Source organism: Mesoplodon densirostris, chromosome 3, assembly GCF_025265405.1.
Source record: "Mesoplodon densirostris isolate mMesDen1 chromosome 3, mMesDen1 primary haplotype, whole genome shotgun sequence".
Taxonomy (NCBI): Eukaryota; Metazoa; Chordata; class Mammalia; order Artiodactyla; family Ziphiidae; genus Mesoplodon; species Mesoplodon densirostris.
Window position 1 is genome coordinate 5,610,255 of NC_082663.1, and position 18,488 is coordinate 5,628,742.

An 18,488-nucleotide genomic window follows, 5' to 3' on the forward strand; every position below is an offset into this window, starting at 1 on the left:
GCAGGAAGGTGCCAGGAGTGATTGGGGAGAAAAGTCCGTGCATATAGAAGAGGCTTCATAGCTGTGTCCAGAGGTGCCGGGGAAGATGCTCGCTCCTGAGGAGTTTACCACGTCTGGGAGGCCTGGGCCCTTGACCATGGGCTCCTTCTGAAGCAGTTTTGATAGGTTCTTTGGGAAAGTGTCTTGTTTCCTCTGCCTTCTTGGACCTCGCCCTGCCTGGTGGTGGAGGTGATCTGCAGGAGAGACTGTCACCACCTGCTGGCCTGTCCCTCTCACACGTGTCCTGGGCAGTTTGCCCCCAGGTGTATATGTTTTAGAGCTCAGAGCAGGTGTGCACTGAAGAGCATGTTCCTCTGTTGACTTCCAGAGATTTTAAACCTTTTGTGAGACCCTGATTGTTTTGGTGGAGGGAATGTCCTTTTTTATTCCTTGGAGGCTGCCTTTTTTTCTGGAAGAACACAGTTTTGTGTGGGGCAGGTGTGGTCTGAATGGTTGCTTGGGCAGCTTTTATGAGGCCGTTTTTGAGTGCCTTTTGGTGATGATTCTTGTTACTGAGAGTATTTACAGAATAGCCTTTTACTTGATTTTCAGGGAAAAAAAATATTTTTAAGTTAAATTGTCCTAAAGAGTGAAAACCCACAGTAGAGTTGTTTGGAAAAACAATATCAGTACAAAATATAATTTAAAAAATGACTTTGAATGCTTTGAGAAATTCTAGAAAATGTGATTTGGGGACCAAAAGCCCCTCACATCCCCAGGCCCTCATCGTGGGACAGGGCCTTAGCTGGCTTCCCCTCGTGGCAGGCAGGCTTGGGGAGCACAGGTCCTGCGGGGAGCACAGGTCCTGCGGAGAGCAGGTGGTTGAAGCTCGGTCACCAGGGAGGCGCCGGGTCAGGCCGACAGGGCCGGGCAGAGATGAGCACTAGCTGTTGTCGGATGGGGGGGTGGCCTTGGGGGCTCATGGGGTTGATGCTGGGAAAGTCCCTTTTCTCATCTTTACAATCTGGGGTTCATGATCTCTAAGTCCCTTTTGTGTATAAGGAGAAAAACCCTCTGTACAACTTGGGAAACATCTGATACCCGACCGTGGAAAACGTTGCCTATTAAAGCACAATGAAACCCTTGCAGGTGCCGATAATAAAACTCACAGACCAGGAGACGGAAGTCAAAGTCGACATCAGCTTTAACATGGAGACCGGGGTCCGGGCAGCAGAGTTCATCAAGAATTACATGAAGGTGCTGTCCCAGCAAGTTAGCACAGTAAAAACCAGGGGGTGATAATCTTGGATGAGAAAGACTGTTGCAGTTGAATTGATCCTACAGTACTATTTCTAGAGACACTTCGAAACGGCAGAGCTGTTGTGCAGATTTGCCTTCCTTGGCTAACCGTTTCATACACTCGAGCGTTATTTTAGAGCGCTTTGTTGAAATATTCTTTCTGGTTATTACAAAATGACCATCCCTGTAGCTCAGCGTGCCTGATTGCAAGTTGAGTACATGATAGTGGAGTGGATGTAGGTTTGCTTACTCTGGGTGGTCTCAGTGCCTAAGGATGGGACGCATTCACTGCACTCTGACCAGGTGTGTGGTCCGGTTACATGGAGGGTCCTTGCCTCCTGTTGCCGTGGAGGTGGCGAGGTGACCCCAGCCCCTCTGCCCACAGATTTGGGACCACGCGCCTCCAGTGCTCCCCCTTCCCTCTGTACCATCACGCTCGTCTGAGGGGTCATTTCTACGCCAGCAGAGCAGGAAAAGCAGCAGGAGCTTCCACATCCCTCCACCCGCTTCTCAGCCCTCCTGCCCTCCACCCCTCGCCCTGCGTTTGGCAATGCTTCCCCCCTTGCCTCTCTCTCGGGTGCTTCTGAGTGCTGGCGTTTGCACACTGCCGCCCACCCGCCCGCAGGGCCCTGCGCTGGGCGCCGGCGAGCGGGGAGACACTGGGAGGAGATGCCCATTCACGCCCCAGCCCCACTGGGCTTGGGGTCTCCCTGCAGGCTCCCCGCCCCATCCCTGCTGAGCAGTAACCTGGGGAGGGGCCCCCCAGCGGGGCCCTGAAGAGCCCCTCACAGAATTCATTCTCAGGCCCCTACGGTGTGAGGATGATTGGCCTCGAGCCTTCCGAGGGGCAAGAGGATGAAGTGAGCTTCCTGCCTGCCACGTGGAATTTGCTGTGTGAGAAGTCTTCAAAGCTACAGAATCTAACCAGACGATGTTTTTCTTTTGGAATTTGCAGAAATATTCATTGCTGCCTTACTTGATTTTAGTACTGAAACAGTTCCTCCTGCAGAGGGACCTGAATGAAGTTTTTACAGGTGGAATTAGCTCGTACAGCCTAATTTTAATGGCCATCAGCTTCCTACAGGTGAGTGTGCCTTCTCTCGAGAACCCCTGGCCCTGAGGCTTCCATGGGAGCGCCCTTCCTTGACGCTCTTACCGGTTGCTTCATGGGTTCCAGCTCCTTGCTATCCCTTCGGTATTCTGTTTGGTGTGGTAGAAATTGACTTCTAATCTTCATCACAAAGCTCTGTTTTGATGTATACTTTTTCCTTTGCTCCTCCATAGCTTACTTTTGTATCTGATTTAACTGCTGGAGGGGAGGGCTTGTCTCGTTCTGTCACTCGGGTGTATATCGATCTAACCTTGAAGAAACACTCTTTATATTTAGAAAAATTTCATGCCTTGAGGGACAGTGAAACACTGTTTTTCTTGGATCTTGGCTGTGATTTATACTGCAAAATTTGTCTCAGAAAAATAGTTGGCTACCACAGAAGGTAAAAAAAAATACTGAAGAGGGCTTTTTTTTTCGGAGTGATGAAAAGTCAGTATTTTGTCTTTAATTATCTGTTGCCCTTATTTTGTTGAGTACCATGGAAAAATCAATCAAGAGAGAACTCCCCTAAGTATTAAATGCTGTGATGCAGTGATAAACTATACTTATATGACTTTTTAGACGTACATTCTCTAAGTTAACGGAGACATGAATTGCCCCGTCCACATTCACTGGAATGAAGGACCGCGCCTGTGTTCTAGCTGCGCAGCACCGTCCTCCATGCTTATCAGCAGGCTTGCATTTGTGATTTTATGTCCAGAATTTGGTCATTTTTCTCAGTGTCATTAGTACAGCTGACAGCAGGATTGCTGGTCACTGCGCCTTTCACCATGTTGATTTCCTTGGCGTGTTTTTGCAGAGGTGCTGTAAGAACAGTGAAAACGGAGCTCTGCACCCTGGCCTCCCCTTTCACCTCGGAGACGCTGCCTTTGTAGCCGTTCTTCCCGAGTTTTCGGACATTATTTTGAACAGAGCACAACGTTGTGCACTTAATTTATCTCCTCCCGGTTTCCTGATTGAAACTATTCCAGTAGCCTTGTAACGGACCACTGCCCACTTCCGTGGTGCTGGGCTCCCCGTCTGAAGTGACCGTGGAGGCCTCATCCGGCCGGGGCGGGGTTGCCGCTGTCCCCTGCCCGTCCCTCGGTGCCTTGCCCGCCCTGCCGCAGAGCCGTGACTGCTGTAGCGCGTGTGTTTATTTCACGGCTCGTTGAGGTCAGGAGGCCCAGCCTTGCCCCGGGTGGGTTCTCAGCTGGATGATCTTTGACTAAGGCCAGGAAAATAGGGAAGGGAGAAGGTAAGGCAAAAGTAAGAATGCAGCACTGTGCCTTTGTAAGGTCTTCCGAACCCTGAAAACACCTGCAGGCTTTAGAAACCATGTTTCCTTGAGGAGCCCCGTGTTATAAACGTTTTCAGCCCTCGTGCTTTCTGCCAAGACTCGGACTTTTACGTCCTTTTGGACTGGACCGTCCTTTTCTTGATTGCCGCTGTCCAGTGTGACTTGCTGTGTGAGGGCAGTACCGTCTGCTCGGTCCAGCAGCATGGCCGTGTGTGCTTACGGGGCGCTGGCAGTGAGTGTGTCTATAGCAGACCAGCAAACTGAATGTTTAATTTGTTTTAATTCGTTTAAATATAAATACATACGGCCCGTGGCCATCACAGTGGGCAGTGCAGGTCCCTGTTGCTCACATTCGTGAGCCTCTTAGATTAGTGGCACTTGGGTGGGGTCAGTAGCCAGGGGCTTGGGGCTTCAGAAGAAATCCATTACCTGCTTCAAGAAGGCGTGGTGTGGAGCTGCGGCTGACGCGCACCCATATGCCCGGGCAGGGATGTGAGCTTGCTGTAAATATCAGGATGCCGTGCGGACTACCATTCACGGTTAACATTACCCATTTCACGTTGCCCTGTGGTACTGTTCAGTCTCACACTGCCCCCTGTTGGCTGTATTTCAGAAAAATGGAATTGAGATTAGAATCTGAGAAAGTACCTCCACCATCTAGGTGACTCTAAATCGTGCAGAATATGGTCCACTTATTTATCGGTGTTTGGGAATTTGCGGTTCATCAGACGTCTGTGTCGGAGGTAGCTATATGGGTTACAAACTTCAAAGAATTAAAGTATAATTAAAAAATTCAGGTGAGAAGCTTTTATTTCTTTTGAGCATTCTTGATTGGCAGAAGATATCCAGGCTCTCTTGGTGCCTCCTGGCTGCCTCTGCGAGCGTCCTCTCGGTGCTGGTGGGCAAGCGAGGGCCACCGACTGTGTGCACCCTTGGCTAGCTAGCCGATGCCACCGCGCGCAGCTGTCCGTAGAGAGTGACCAGAATCTGTGCAAACCGTGGATGCCTTGCTTTTACAGTTGCATCCAAGAATTGATGCCCGGAGAGCTGATGAAAACCTTGGAATGCTTCTTGTAGAATTTTTTGAACTCTACGGAAGAAATTTTAATTACTTGAAAACTGGTATTAGAATAAAAGAAGGAGGTGCCTATATCGCCAAAGAGGAGATCATGAAAGCCATGACCAGCGGGTACAGGCCGTCGATGCTGTGCATTGAGGACCCCCTGCTGCCTGGTAAGGACCCTCGCTTTGCCAGCCGGGTGTGGAGGGGCATCCACAGGCCCCCGGCCCCCCCTCCCCGCCACCGAGCCAAGGGCACGTGATCTGATGTAGGTTCCTGCTGTACTAATAGAGTTAATGGTGGCACGTTTAGAATTTGTTCTTAATGCTTCTAATTAACGTAAAGTTGCAACTTTGTTTACTTTCTGTAATCAGAAAAACGTAGAAAGTGAGAACTAAAAAAAGAAATTTATTTTTTCTGAATAGAAAAGTGTTACATATCCATCATAAACCATCTGCTTCCCAGAAGTTTGTCACATAGAAAAGTGAAGTATGCCATAATCCCCTCCCTTTTGATGTGTTTTTCTCCAGTTTTCCATACGTGGATATTAACATCGATTGTTGCCTCCTTATTAATTGAATGGCGTCACGTAATAGCAACAGACTGCAGCTTGTCATTTTATTTAAACAATACACCCAAGACCCCTTTTCTCTGTGCATGGGGAGTGTTCGTTGTAAAGACGACCCCGAGGCAGGTTAGGGTGCTTTACACCCACACCTTTGGTGACCGTCTTTTAAATCTTTGCTGATCTGATGAGACCGTGCCGTACACGTTGTCACGTACCTTACAGTTCTTTAATGATGAGTGAGGTTAAACACATGGTTACTGTCAATTGCACAAAATATTTATCGAGCATTTATTAGGTGACACAGTGTTCTTACTGTTGGGGATAAAGTCAGTGACAGACAAGTGACAGGAAGGGTGGTGGAGGTTGTTAGCTCCAGGTACACTGCCCTTTGTGTTACTTTTTGTGTGAGCGCATGTGCTTTGTCCATCTGTCTGCTGGACCGTCCTCACTGACTTCGTAAGGTCCTGGAAGCCTTGCTTTGCTGACACACTGTACGTCTGTCTCTTGTGTCTGTATTTTTTTTTTTTTTCTTTTACTGTTTTGCTCCTGTATATGTTTTCCAACATCCTCAAATTTATGATTTTTGTTTTGTTTTGTGGCTTCTGGGGTATGAAATTTATTTCTTAAAAATCTTTTGGAAGCTTCTCCTCTGTGGTCTGTAAGCGCTGTGGTCCACACAGGGGCTTATCCCTCAGCCCAGAAGGACAGGTTTCTCTCCCCGGTCTGTCTGGATCAGTTAAATGGCAGGCAGTTCCTTGGTCTTCAGTGTTTGCTGACAAATGAAACCCCACACAGTTACTGGGTTACATCATTATTAAACCTGGAAAGGAGACAATTCCAGTACTTAAGGACATGTCTCCACCTGAACCGTGAAGAGCGAGTTACGTGTCGAAATGAAAATTGGAGACTCTGCCGTCCTTAACAAAAGTCAGCTCCTTGCCTGTGGCTCTTGCCGACTTTAGTGGCGACTTTGTCTTTGTTTGCCGTCCACCCGAGAGTTCGGCCCGGCACCTTCTGTCCTCGAGGGGTTGCTCCTGCAGGCCCCCTCGGTGCTGACAGGTGCGGGGCTCAGGCTGACCTGTCCTCTCGGGCAGGCCCTGGCCGTCTGGTTAAGGTTGTGCTTTGGCTCCACTGAGCTTTCTGCCGTCCGGGGGGTGACCCTGCCGTTTGAGGAACTGTCACTCCGTCTCCATAAATGACAGCTCCTTTAACGGAGATGGATCCTGATCTGACGGTGAGATGGGCCCTCAGGCTGGTACGCCCCCAGCTGCTCACGGCGGTGGGCGCTGTGCACTTCCTGGCGCCCAATCCGGCTGTGCTGGGGGGTCTGGAGGGCGTTTCAGGGCTGGAGGCCCGTGTGGGAAAGGCTCACGTGAGAGGACCACGCGGCTGGGTAGCGGCTCCCACGGCAGCCTTTCTGTTTCAGGGAACGACGTGGGCCGGAGCTCCTACGGGGCCATGCAGGTGAAGCAGGTGTTCGACTACGCCTACATCGTTCTCAGCCACGCCGTGTCGCCGCTTGCCAGGTCCTATCCCAACAGAGATTCCGAAAGGTAGCCCCGTCCTGGGTGCTGCAGTCTCTGCAGCACCGGCGCCCTGGCCTCTTGTCGTTTGTTGATGGGTGTGCCACCCTGTCTTGGGAGAACTGGGAAATACTGGTAAAGGAAGGCCTTTCAGGAGTTCAGGATGGTCATCGTGGTCAAGGGTGGAAAATTTTTTATTTAGCGAGTTAACATTTTCTCAGGGTGTTCGTTTTGGGGAGGTCATTTCTGGCTTTTAAAGCTGTGGCACGTGGTGCTTTTTCTCAGGCCGTCTTCAAGATGTGGGTGCATAGCTCCGAGGGACACGTCCAACCCCTGCCCCGGCCCCTTCCTGCACACTTGTCCCCCATTCCCCGTTTTGAGTGCGCACTCTCGTGGTGTATGCTTTGATTGGCGATGAGCAATATTTCTTTCTGAGCCCAGATGCTGCTGTGGTGGAGGTGGAGGGACTGGGGGGGGGGAGTGGGGGGTGGGAGAGGGGAGTTGAGAGGGAGGCTGAGGTGATGGCCACCAGTGGTCACTGCAGCAGGACCGCCACCTCCATCCTCGGCCGGTGATGGAGAAAGCGGACTCTGAGGCCTGGCCCCAGCGGTGGTGGCCCAGGGCTCTGCGGCCTCCGTCCACTCAGCGTTTGCAGGCAGAGCTTTGGGCCCGTGCTGGGCTCTCGCTGTCTCGCCCGAGCACTGGGAAACGGGACCCCTGTGGTCACTGGGGCTGGGGAGGGCGGGCTTCCCTACTCGGCCCTGGGCTTCAGCGGTCTTTTGTAGATAGATGTAGGTCCAAGGATTTCTGCCTCAGAGCACCCACTTTTTCTGTACTGTGATCGCAAAGTATGTTTGGGCTCACACCCCGGAAGTCATACAGATCTGTAAAATTAGTTCAGCTCTTTGCCCGCCTTTCACTTAGTGAGGTTCTGTGTGAAAATGTAAAGTAGCTGCTGGGAGGGACTGTTGACTGCCCGTGTCCTCCTGCTGCAGCACCTTAGGGAGGATCATCAAGGTGACCCAGGAGGTGATCGACTACCGGGCGTGGATCAAGGAGAAGTGGGGCAGCCGGGCCCACGCGCCGCCAGACGCCGGTAAGAGGCCGCCCGGGGCCGCTGCCGCGCCGCCTGACCCGTCGGTGCGGCAGTGTGTCTTTGTCCCTTGGTGGTAAACTGTTCACTCTGAGGACACCTCGCTTTCTGTGAGTTTCACTTAAAACTGTTAGGGCTAGGCCAGCGCTGTCCAGTAGAAATAACGTGCGCGCCACACGTGCAGTTCTAAAGCTCCTAGTAACTGCATTGCCAGCGTGGAAAGAAGCAGGTGAAATTAATTTTGATAATATATTTTATATTCTATAATATATTTTATTCAACTTCTAGTATTCAGAATATTAACATTTGAACAGAGTTACTGAGATTTTTTTTTTTGGTACTGCGTCCTTGAAATCCAGTGTGTTTTAATACCTAGAACACATCCTGATCAGGGTTTGCGCAATTTCCAGATGAAACTGTACATCCACGTTGTTCCAGGCCTATTTAAATGTTCTCCAGGGACTGAAGTGTAATTTAAAAACTTAATCGAAATGAAGTAAATTAGAAATGCAGTTCGTCAGGCCCCTGAGCAGCGTTTAAGGTGCCTGACAGCTCCATCTTCCCTCCACAGATGACAGGATTAAGACCACCGAGCGGGCGGGCGCGTGCGACGGGGAGCAGCCTCCGCGCCGGAACCCCGAGTCGCCCTGCGGCCCGCGCCTGGCCCTGTCCCTGCCCAGCCCCCAGCTCCTGTCCTCCGGCTCGTCGGCCTCCTCTGTGTCCTCGCTCTCCGGAAGCGACATCGTGAGTGTGTCTGCTGGGGGCGTGTGTGTGTGGAAAACGTCCGCAGCAGTGAGTTTAAACTCTGCCCCACCTCGCTTTATCGCTTGCTCTGTGTGCCCGAGGCCACCCCGCGTGCGCGCCCAGCGGGCCCCGCTGTGCCGAGAGCCTCAGGTGGCGGGCACGTGGCCCCTCGGGAGCGGTGGGCCCGCGCGGCACAGCTACCGTGGGTCGTGTCTCACCCACTTACTGGGAGATAAGACCTTGCAGTCTGGGCGTCTCTTCTGCATTTCCTTTACGTTCTTCGGTTACGTTCTTCTGCCCAGGTCTTATGACTCAGGGGAGACCTGGGCAGACTGGGGCTGCCCGCGTCCCCGGACCCTGGGGGCTCACCCTTGGCCGCTCCCGTCGATGTGAGGGGCACGGGCCTCGGGTGCAGCCGTCCTCTTGTCACCCACAGGATTCGGACACGCCCCCCTGCCCAACGCCCACCGTGCGCCAGTTCAGCCTCCAGGCGCCTGCCCCTCTGCCGGCCAGCCTGCCCGCCGCCCTGCCCGTGCCGAGCGGCAGACCTCAGTCGGCCACGCCCAGGACGCTGGTCATGGCAACTAACACCCAGGTACGTGGCTGGTGACGGCCCCGGGACCAGCTCCCAGCTGCTGCCTGCGCTGTAGGACTGGCTGATACGGTAGAACTTAGAGAAGCAACTTTAAAAGGCTTTGGAAGGTCCACTTCTGTCCTGTAGGAAATTCTCATCTTCTGTGGGCGGATAGGATGTAATTGTTGTTTGAGGGACGTCCTTACAGTTGAGGCCCGCCAGGCCCTGTGCTTGCGGCGAGGGGACTCTTGGTTCCCGGGCACTGAGGTGGCTTTTCCGCAGATTATGTCGGCGCCCAGCGTGAGGCCACCGCCCTGGGGCCGTGCTGAGAGAGGGACTCCGCTGCCTTCCCTGGGCAGAGACGGACGCCATCCTTGCTTTCCCCCGGATTCTCAGTGTTTACACTCTTACTAAGTTCTGATATAAACTTTGACTTCTCCACGTTATCCATTAGGCAGTATTTATAGGGTTTTTTTCTATTTGAATATGTCCTCTTTTAAAAAATTTAGACAAAGTTAGAGCGTAAAAGTTAATTTTAAATATTTTAAATTTGTACCTACTTCCCAAATGTACATCAATTACACGTATATAAAACCCGTCACGTTAATTTACTTCTAAAGTAGAGCCAGTTTCTACAGTGTGGGGTATAATCTGAGTGTAAAGCAACGCGGATGCGTGCGAATGTATTGCCGAGTTCCTCTGCGTTGCTTGGCTCTCCGTCCAGGCAGGGCGTTCTCAGGACACGCCTCAGGCCGCGGGGACTGAGGGCGGCGGGCCCAGGATGCGTGGTGGCGGCCATCAGCATGGCACCCCAGAAACCTTCAGTTGCTGCGTCAGCGTGAAACGAAGAGGCAGGTGCCTGCACTGTGAAAGTAAACTCTGGCGCCAGTGGTGGATCTGGCTCTAACCTTCCCTTGGGCTCGGCTCCCTCGAGAGCCGCGTGCCGATCGACACTGCCCGTGCTCTTCCTCCAGGATGCCGGGCATGTCGGGGGGATGGTCGGGACCACATGCTGGGCCTGGGCCCATCTGTCACCCGCACGGACAGTGAGTGAGGCAGGAGCTAAGGTCATTCAAGTTTTAAGACGAGGCTCAAAGCCCGCTTTCTCATTGTATTCCCAAACTTCACACATTCCTTGCAGTGGGGTAACTAAGGGAAATCCCACTCGAAAACCTCACGTGTACAGTCTCCCCTGCCCGCTCGGGGTGTAGTGGGGACTTAGAGCTGGGGCTGCGAAGCCGTCAGAGGTCCCGGGAGTGGGCTCTTCCCGGGGCCTCGTGCCCCTGGGGGCGCAGAGCCCGCATGGAGGAGAGGCCGCGGGTGTGCTCAGGCCCTGGCGGGGGAGGAGGTGTGAGGAAGGGGCACGTGAGTGCCCTGCAGCCCCCGAGCGCAGCCCTGAGGCCCCAGCTCCTGCTGCAGCTGCTGCCCCGGTGACCACGGGCACTCTCCAGAGGGCTTTGGGGCAAATGCGTCCAATTCTAAGACGGAGCAGTGAGGCTGCTGGAAGTGGGTGGAGGGGCTCCCGCCAGCACCTCTGCGCCGTGACGGGCCGGTGATGCAAAGACGGAAGCGCTGGGGCCTCCGGCGAGAGCGGGGAGGATGGCCACCCCGTGTGCGGGCCTTCGCTCGGGCCAGCCTCCCGCCTGTCACCTGCCTTGCTGAGGGCTCTTTCTGGAGACCGGGGGGACAGTTACTTTGATGACTGTAATGTTTTTGAATTGTTCGGTCTTCAGTGAATATTAAAACCTCACGACTTGGGTGACTGGACATACTTCACATCGTCTTGCTGTTTCAGAGTGTAGAATGTGTCCGATTCAAAACAAAATGTTGTAGTCGGGCATCCAACTAAGGAGCCTGTTTGCACATGGCACCCTCGTCGGCGCCCATGGTAAGAACGGGCTGCTTTAGCCTGTGTCACGTTGTTGCCTCACGGACGTCTCCGGTCGTTCTCTCCCAGACCAGGTTTACTATACCTCCACCAACGCTTGGGGTGGCCCCTGTGCCCTGTAGACCAGCTGGCATCGAAGGAGCTCCGGCGCTGAAAGCTGTCCACCACGTGTCTTCCCCGGCCGTCCCGTCTGCGCCCCCCAATGCGCTCTCCAGCCCTCACCTGTATCACAAGGTACGGGTCCGTCCGCCTGGGTCCTGGGTTCCCAACAAGCAGGTTTGTGATAGCCCGGTGCTTAACACCTCCACCAGAGAGGGAATTCCACAGAGAGTCTTTTTTTTTTTTTTCTTCTCTGATCATTCAGCTTCATGTTTGCTTTTCCTTGTATAGCAAACAACACTTTACAAGTGTTAAGAAATTATTTTAAAATTTCATATAGTTTAATTCATCATGCATCTCTTTTTTCTGTTGCATTTGTTAGCATAAAAATGATGTTTGAAGGGAAGAATATTTTGATTTCCCATTTTTCTCTTAATTCACACGCTAAAAGAACTTTGGTTTTCAAGAAGCAGATGATGAAACCAGGAACGATCAGGCCCATGAGCAGTGTGTCTTCCCACAGTTTCACTCCCTCCCCGTTCTTTGCCATGGGTGCCCTGGGCAGAGGGCTTGGCAGGGCCTGCGTGCGATTGGTTTTCTAGTGACCGTGGGAGTCCCTGTGAATGCGTTTGTCAATTGCCCTGTTTCTGCTCTAAGTCCAGATCCCACATGTTAGAAACTTGGTATCAGGAAGACAGGTCGTTGTTAAGGTGCCAGGATGTTGGAAAGAACCACGACCGAGTCCAGGCAATGGGGGTCGGGGTGCGAGGTCCGAAGGCCGACGCGCCCAGGCTGACGGCGCTTGTCTGCCTCCGCTCTGGTCAGCGCTCTCTGTTGCTTGTCTAATCACATTTGCCAGTAAGTTTTGATCCCTGAGGGTTGGCTCTTTGGACCTATGTCACTGAGCCCTGCTGATCTTTTTTGTTTAGAGTTAACTAATAGAACGTTCCTTCCTGGATTTATCCATCCTGTCGCTACCTGGCTTGCTACGCTGATCTGTTAGAAATACTCAGGATGAAATTACAGCTTTGCAAAGGGCAAAAGCACTCTTGCTTAATAGCATTTTGGCTTTCCTTCTTAACCCCCTTCTGCTGGTTTTGCTCTGAAACCTTCCTGAGACCAGCCGTGTCTTCCCTGGTGTGCTGTGCGTGGGGCTTGGCGGCCTGGGAGCAGCCTGCACACTCCCCGCTGACGTGGACCCCACTCGTGTGTTTCCAGAATGTCATGGTCAAAGTCTGGGGGAGAAAGTGACAGGGACCCTCTTATTTCTGTGGACGCGGAGAAGAAGCTAGAAATGAGGTTCTAGACGTGTTTGGATGTGAACGCGTGTGGTTTGAAACAGGCCCACAGTTCGCGTGCTGCCGAAGCTCTGGGGTAGGGGTAGTTCTCCGCCTCTGGAGGTAGCGACAGGAGTCCCTGGGAGGTGTGAGCGGAGGCTCGCTGTCGGTCCCGTCGCGTCTGGGGTCCCGCGCACACGTGCAGTGGGCCACCGTGCGCAGCCTGCAGCCCTCCCCGCGGGCCCGCCGCCCTTCAGAACCCCCAGCGGGGTCGTGTCTCCTGCTCGCTCGGGCTCCCAGCCCACGGAGGCGGCGGGTCTCCACGTGGGCCCTGTGCGACCCTGTGTCCCTCTCGGTCCCCTCAGCAGCACAGCGGCATGAAACTGTCCATGAAGGGCTCCCACAGCCACGGCCAAGGCGGCAGCTACAGCGCGGTGGGCAGCGGAGGCGTGCGGCCTCCCGTGGGCAACCGGGGGCACCACCAGTATAACCGCGCCGGCTGGAGGAGGAGGAAACACACGCACACGAGGGACAGCCTGCCCGTCAGTCTCAGCAGATAATACTCCTGGTGGCGCCACCCGGCCCTCACCTCCCAGACGGGAGCCGGGTGGCCTCGGCGCCCCCGGGACCTGAGACCAGCACCCAGCACGTCGGCCGGGCCCCCGGCGCCCTCGGCTGCTCGCTCTGCATGTTCCTGTGCGGTGGCCACGTCCGTCCTGAGGAGCGGCTCCCGTGCTCGTCTGTGGAGCCTTACTGGACGTGGACGCTGCCTTCTGCCTTCCCAGGAGTCTCCCTTCAGTGCTGGAGCAGGTCTGGACCGGGAGCTGCGGGGACGGACGGGGCCTTGGCCTTTCTCGGTACCGTGTCTGTCCTTTGCGTTGGTACACTTCATTCCACGTCGTCAGAGCAACGGAGATCGAACCCCGTCATTTGCTGGGAGGTCCTCCTTGTTTTACTGCCCTCACATTTTGTTTCCAATTTCAGAACTGTTTTTCTATGTAAATATTGGAAATTTATGATTTGTGCAATAACTCAGATATTTTTTATTTAATTTCATATTTTCACATAAGTTATATTTAAGGGAGAAGGGAATTTTTTTAAACGAGCTTAGATCCTTTCCCGAGTTGCATTTTCTAAGTTGGGTTTATCCTGTCGGCTGGTTGTCTGATGAGTGTTGTGACAAGCACCGCGAATGAGGGGCTTTATTTTTATGTTCCTTCTCTTGGTCAGACGTGAGGCCTCTCAGTTCGTGGTGAAGGAGCTGAGTCCCCCCCGCCCCCCGCCCCCGCCCCCCAGCGGGTTTCCGAGGGGGTTTGACTCCAAAGCCTTCTGACCAGCTGCCCGCCGGCTCTGCCGTCCGGCCTGTCTGTTGTCTTGCTCTGACCGTGGAGTTTTAATGTTTTGGGTTTGGTTCTTTTAAACTAGACAACAGACCCAGCATTTAGAGTGCCAGAGTGTATAACTTTCTACGGGAAGAAAAGGTGGTCACATTATGAAATCTTAAGCAAATGTGAACTTTGAAACGCCTCACTTTTAGTGACACAGCCTGTAAATGATGGGTCTGGTGAACAGCGTCACGGACAATGGTACCCAGTTTTAGGAATGTGGAGAAAGGAATTATGTTGATTCTATTGTGGAATCTGTAGCAGTATGCATTCGTTCTGTTAAGAGCAAATATAGGAGAAGCACTTGAGCTGCTCAGTGCGCTGTGGAGGGGTTTTTAACACATCACAGGAGAGCACAGCCCAGTGTCGGGCCCCGGAGCAGCTGGCGCCCGACTCGAGCAGCATACAGGTATACTATGCACGTGTATTCTGCCGTGACAGCCACTGTCTTTGTTACCCCTTTTTGAACACTAATATACCCATCCTGCCTCACCCTGAGTTTTTGGAGCACCACAGGGGTCCTGGGAGTTAGGTGCCTCTTCTAGGTCATCCGACTCCCGTTGTTAAAATGGGAGTCCAGGCCCCGCTGACGCTACAGGTGGGGTGGTCTTTGAAGTCCACTAGCAGAGAAGGTTGGGACGAGAAGCTTACTGCCGTGACCCCGGTGACATGCAGGAGCGGGGCGTCCTCAAGTGGGGTCTGAGTGTGGAGAGCTTCACCGCGTCTGCGGGCCCCCTGGAAGCAGGACTGGCCCCCGTGCGTTGAGAGCGGCCGGCCGCGCCTGCAGGGCTCCCTGGGAGGCGCCCAGAGCCGAGTAGCACACTTTGTCTGCAGTTCTTGGTGATCGGAGGTTATCAAAAATATTTAAAGGTATTTAAATCGTGAACCTATTGGTAAAGAAATATTTATAAAAACTGATCCGTAGGCCTGTACTAATCTCTACGCGTTAGCAATATTGACTATAACCCTCCTCCAAGGAAACGCTGCGGGGGACCGTGGGAGTGCCCGCGGGTGTGCCTCGGGACCCTCCGTCCCTGACCCGGGCGCCAGGCTCCAGCCCCGTCACGGTGAACCAATGAATTGGCCTGGACGCCTGTGGCCACGCGCCGCGGGCCTGACAACAGGATATCATGTTTCGATTTTTTTTGTGTGTGGACAACAATGTGGAAGCGAAAATTGACATATTTTTATGTAAAGTTTTTCTATTCTTTGATTTTTAATAAACTTTGGAAACCAGGAGGTGGCTGCGTTCGAGTGTGTTTTTCCTTGCGGGGTGGGCGGTGGCTCCTGCAGTTTATGTTCTTGACTTCTCTAAGTTCGGAGGGCGAGCCATCGTGTTAGCACCGGTTCGGGGCACTCAGAACCTGGTGAAGTTGCAGGCCGAGCGCAGGAGAACCAGACCTGCCCCAGGCTAGGCTGGCAGCGTGCGCCAAAGCCATGTGCGCGGTTTCTGACAAGCTGGGGGGACACTGTACTTGGGCTTCCCGAGGGCTCACCTGTTTCTTCCACGTCTGTCTCTCTTAGGTCAACGTTGTATCACTTCAAAATAACGCATTTTAAACCACCGAACATCACGGTGCAGCTTAATGTAGCTGATGATTAGGATTTATAAGGAAACGTATAATGTTTCTTACACCAGCGAGTGACTGAGCTGCTTGTCCCGGGCTGCGCGGCCCCTGCGAGTGGGCTGCTCCAGGACCTGGTCAGTAGAGCCTGGCGCGCTGTAAGGCCGGTGTCGTGGGTCCAGTGCTCCTTCGGGTCCTTCCACAAAAGGCTTCCGAAGGTGCTCTGGGCAGGTGCTGTCTGGAGATGCCAGGCCTGCTCCTCGGGCACCCATGTTCCAGTGAGGTTTCAGGAAACCTCTGAGAGCAGCCGACGCCATGTGGCCTCAGCAGGGGAGGATGCCATGGCTGGAGCTGAAGAGTGACGGGGGTGTTTTTCTTAACAGGACCGCCTGGGGCGGCCTGGAGCGCGGAACCTGAGTGGCGCCAGGGAGCTGAGCGCATGGGGGCACAGCAGGAGGCCTGACGGCCGAGGCGGGTGCAGGAGCAGTCTAGGAGGGCGGTGGGCTGGGCGAGCTCCTGGAGGCCGCGAGGGGAGGTGGGAGGCTCTCCGTGCCACGGTGGCCACCTCTGGAGGATGGTGCTGGGACAGCCCAGGCGAGAGGGGATGGCTGCTCGGGGCACTGGACGGGCCGCAGTGTGGGTTTAGGATCTGGGGTCGGCCTGGAGGTGGAGCTGGTAAGGCTGCCTGGTGGAAGGGGTGATGGGCAGGGGGGCGGGGTGGAGGGGGTCCCCTTGGCCGCCTCGGGGGTTTCTGCCCACAGCTTTCCACAGGAGCTCGGATGGCGTGACCGCAGATGCTTGAGGCCTCCCCGAGGAGCAGGGGCTGAACAGGCCAGTTGCACGGGGAGCCTGGAACCCGGGGGCGTGGAGACAGGTTACCTGAAGTGTAAGCCGGGCCTCGGGGAGCTCAGAGGGGAGGCGGGGCCTGTGCTGTCCCGGCGGGGCCCTGTGTCCTCCCGGGACTTGGCGAGCCGGCGTCGGCTGTCGTGAGGGCCCCACTGCAGCTCGGCCTCAGTGCGACCCTCTGCCCATCCAGCACGTTGTCTCAGGGCCCATCAGCGCTGACTCCCAGGCTTCCAGATAAACCCCTCCCGGCCACGTCTCCAGGACTTCCCTTTTCATTTATTTGTTTGTTTGAGACTCGTGGCTTGTGGGATCTTAGTTCCCTGAGCAGGGATTGAACCTGGGCCCTCGGCAGTGAAAGCATGGAGCCCTAACCACTGGACTGCCAGGGAATTCCCTCCAGGATTTCCTCTTTGAGTTGCTGCAGGGTCTCTCGTGCCCTCTCTCATCCCCGTTCGAGGTACCTGGCACATGGGCCCCAGACAGCCTGTGTGCACGGTGGCGGTGACATTGGTAATCCAGACACGCGTACACATTTTTGTTTCAGTCACCTTGTGATGATTTTTTAAAACTTATTCTTTATTTTTCTAGTGAAGTATAGTTGACTTACAATATTAGTTTCAGGTGTTCAGCCTAGTATTTCAATATTTTTGTAGCTTATCCTCCATTTAAAGTTGTTATGAAATATTGGCTACATTCACTCCCTGTGATGATTTGATGACACTTTGAGGAGGGTGTGATGTTTATCGTTACGCTTCAGAACTTGCAAAGCTCTTGCCAACCTTTAGGCGACTTAGATGACCAGAGCAAGCTGATTACAGTGGATAGTGGCTACCATGAAGCACAGAACCCCAAACACTCCACCCTTGGGGCTAATTCCCATTGGTTAAGAGCGACTCAAGAATAGGTGTCATTACTGTGTTTCCTTGGCTGCGTGAGGGCGGGGCAGTTCCCCAGCAGTTGAGGAGGGCACCTTGGCCACACCGGCTGGTGTCATTCGCTGTCAGTCTCCCAGCATCACAGGGTCCTGGAGAAGGACCAATTCGTGATTCACAGGCCCCAGAGTGAATTCTGGGCAAAATGGATAAACCCGGTGTTCGTTAGTGGGGTTTTCAGAAGGTAGGGTGAGCTCTGCCTTCAGTGGAGCCGCGTGCCAGCCCGGAGCACCTCAAGGTCTCCCGTGATCCCCCCAGAGACTGCTGACTTTAGGTGAACCCCCTCGCCTCACACTGGTGTTGAGGGCCAGCCGGAAGCCCCCTGGGTTGATGTGTTCAAATGGTTATGAGAAAACCACCTGGACTTGGTTTTCATGGCCAGTGCTTATGTCGTAAGATAGTGGCCCTCATAAAGACGGATTCCGGAAAGTGCACTCTCATCCCACCCTCTGGTCCTTTCGGCTCCTTCCTGACGGACCCCATCTTCCTCTGCCCCTGGCGCCTCCTTTCTCATCCAGCTTCAAGCGCACTCAGGCCCTCGTGGTCAAATCCCTCACCGTTCGTTGTCTCTTAATTGCATTCTCCCGGCAAGACCCGCACCCGAGATCCATGCCCCTGGAGGCCCCTCAGCCCTGCACGCAGGGGAAGGAACAGTGGGGGCGGGGGTGGGGGTCAGCGAAGGCCGGGGCACAGGGCCCCGCAGAGACGAGGCCGACGTTCTAAGTACTTAGTGGGCCCGGATCACCCCGTGACGCCACCAACGCTGTGGCTTTGCACGCCTCCGCGCCGGGCACAGGGGACGTCCCATCCGCAGGTGAGTGAGGGGTGGCGCAGAGGTTAAGGAACTCGGCCAGGGTCATTTAACAGGTGTGGGGTGAGATGGGACACAACTCCCCGCACCCTCAGGACTCAGGTGCGCCTTCCCCCTTTCTCAGCGAGGAGGGTCTCAACCCCTACTTGGTTCAAATTCACACCCCACCTCCCTGCGCCCCTCCCTCCCCTCTCAGACATGGCCTTGCTTCCTGGGTCAGACAGCAATCCCCGGGCCCCAGGGTGCCTGCAGCACCGGCCCTGCCGTTGTAAACAAACACAGGAAGTGCAGCCCGGCCTTTGCTGGGCCCACTCGTCCTGTCCTCTGTCTCAGACCCCTGCTTCTGTCTCCCACCAGCCTCCAGACCCTTCAGGTCTCCCCCGTCTCCTCCCTCTCTGGAGGCTCCTGGCCTCTTCTGGAACCGGCTGCCTGCATGGCTCTCCCCACCCTCTGCC

The 18,488-nt window shown here is 54.3% G+C and overlaps 1 protein-coding gene across 2 annotated transcripts in view; it reads left to right on the forward strand.

Annotated features, from left to right (window-relative positions):
• The window catches only part of TENT4A (terminal nucleotidyltransferase 4A), a 43,749-nt gene extending 28,631 nt beyond the window's left edge, over window positions 1–15,118 (forward strand). Inside the window, exons 5-13 of one of the 2 annotated variants that reach the window (XM_060092710.1) lie at window positions 1,129–1,236; window positions 2,234–2,362; window positions 4,688–4,901; window positions 6,723–6,849; window positions 7,815–7,915; window positions 8,484–8,656; window positions 9,093–9,251; window positions 11,188–11,352; window positions 12,860–15,118. In XM_060092710.1, the coding sequence (XP_059948693.1) occupies window positions 1,129–1,236; window positions 2,234–2,362; window positions 4,688–4,901; window positions 6,723–6,849; window positions 7,815–7,915; window positions 8,484–8,656; window positions 9,093–9,251; window positions 11,188–11,352; window positions 12,860–13,054 (1,371 nt within the window). In that variant the 3' untranslated portion in view covers window positions 13,055–15,118. The remainder of the gene's footprint in view (window positions 1–1,128; window positions 1,237–2,233; window positions 2,363–4,687; window positions 4,902–6,722; window positions 6,850–7,814; window positions 7,916–8,483; window positions 8,657–9,092; window positions 9,252–11,187; window positions 11,353–12,859) is intronic. The other variant, XM_060092711.1, reaches the window with a different exon arrangement.
• Window positions 15,119–18,488: the final 3,370 nt, after the last annotated feature.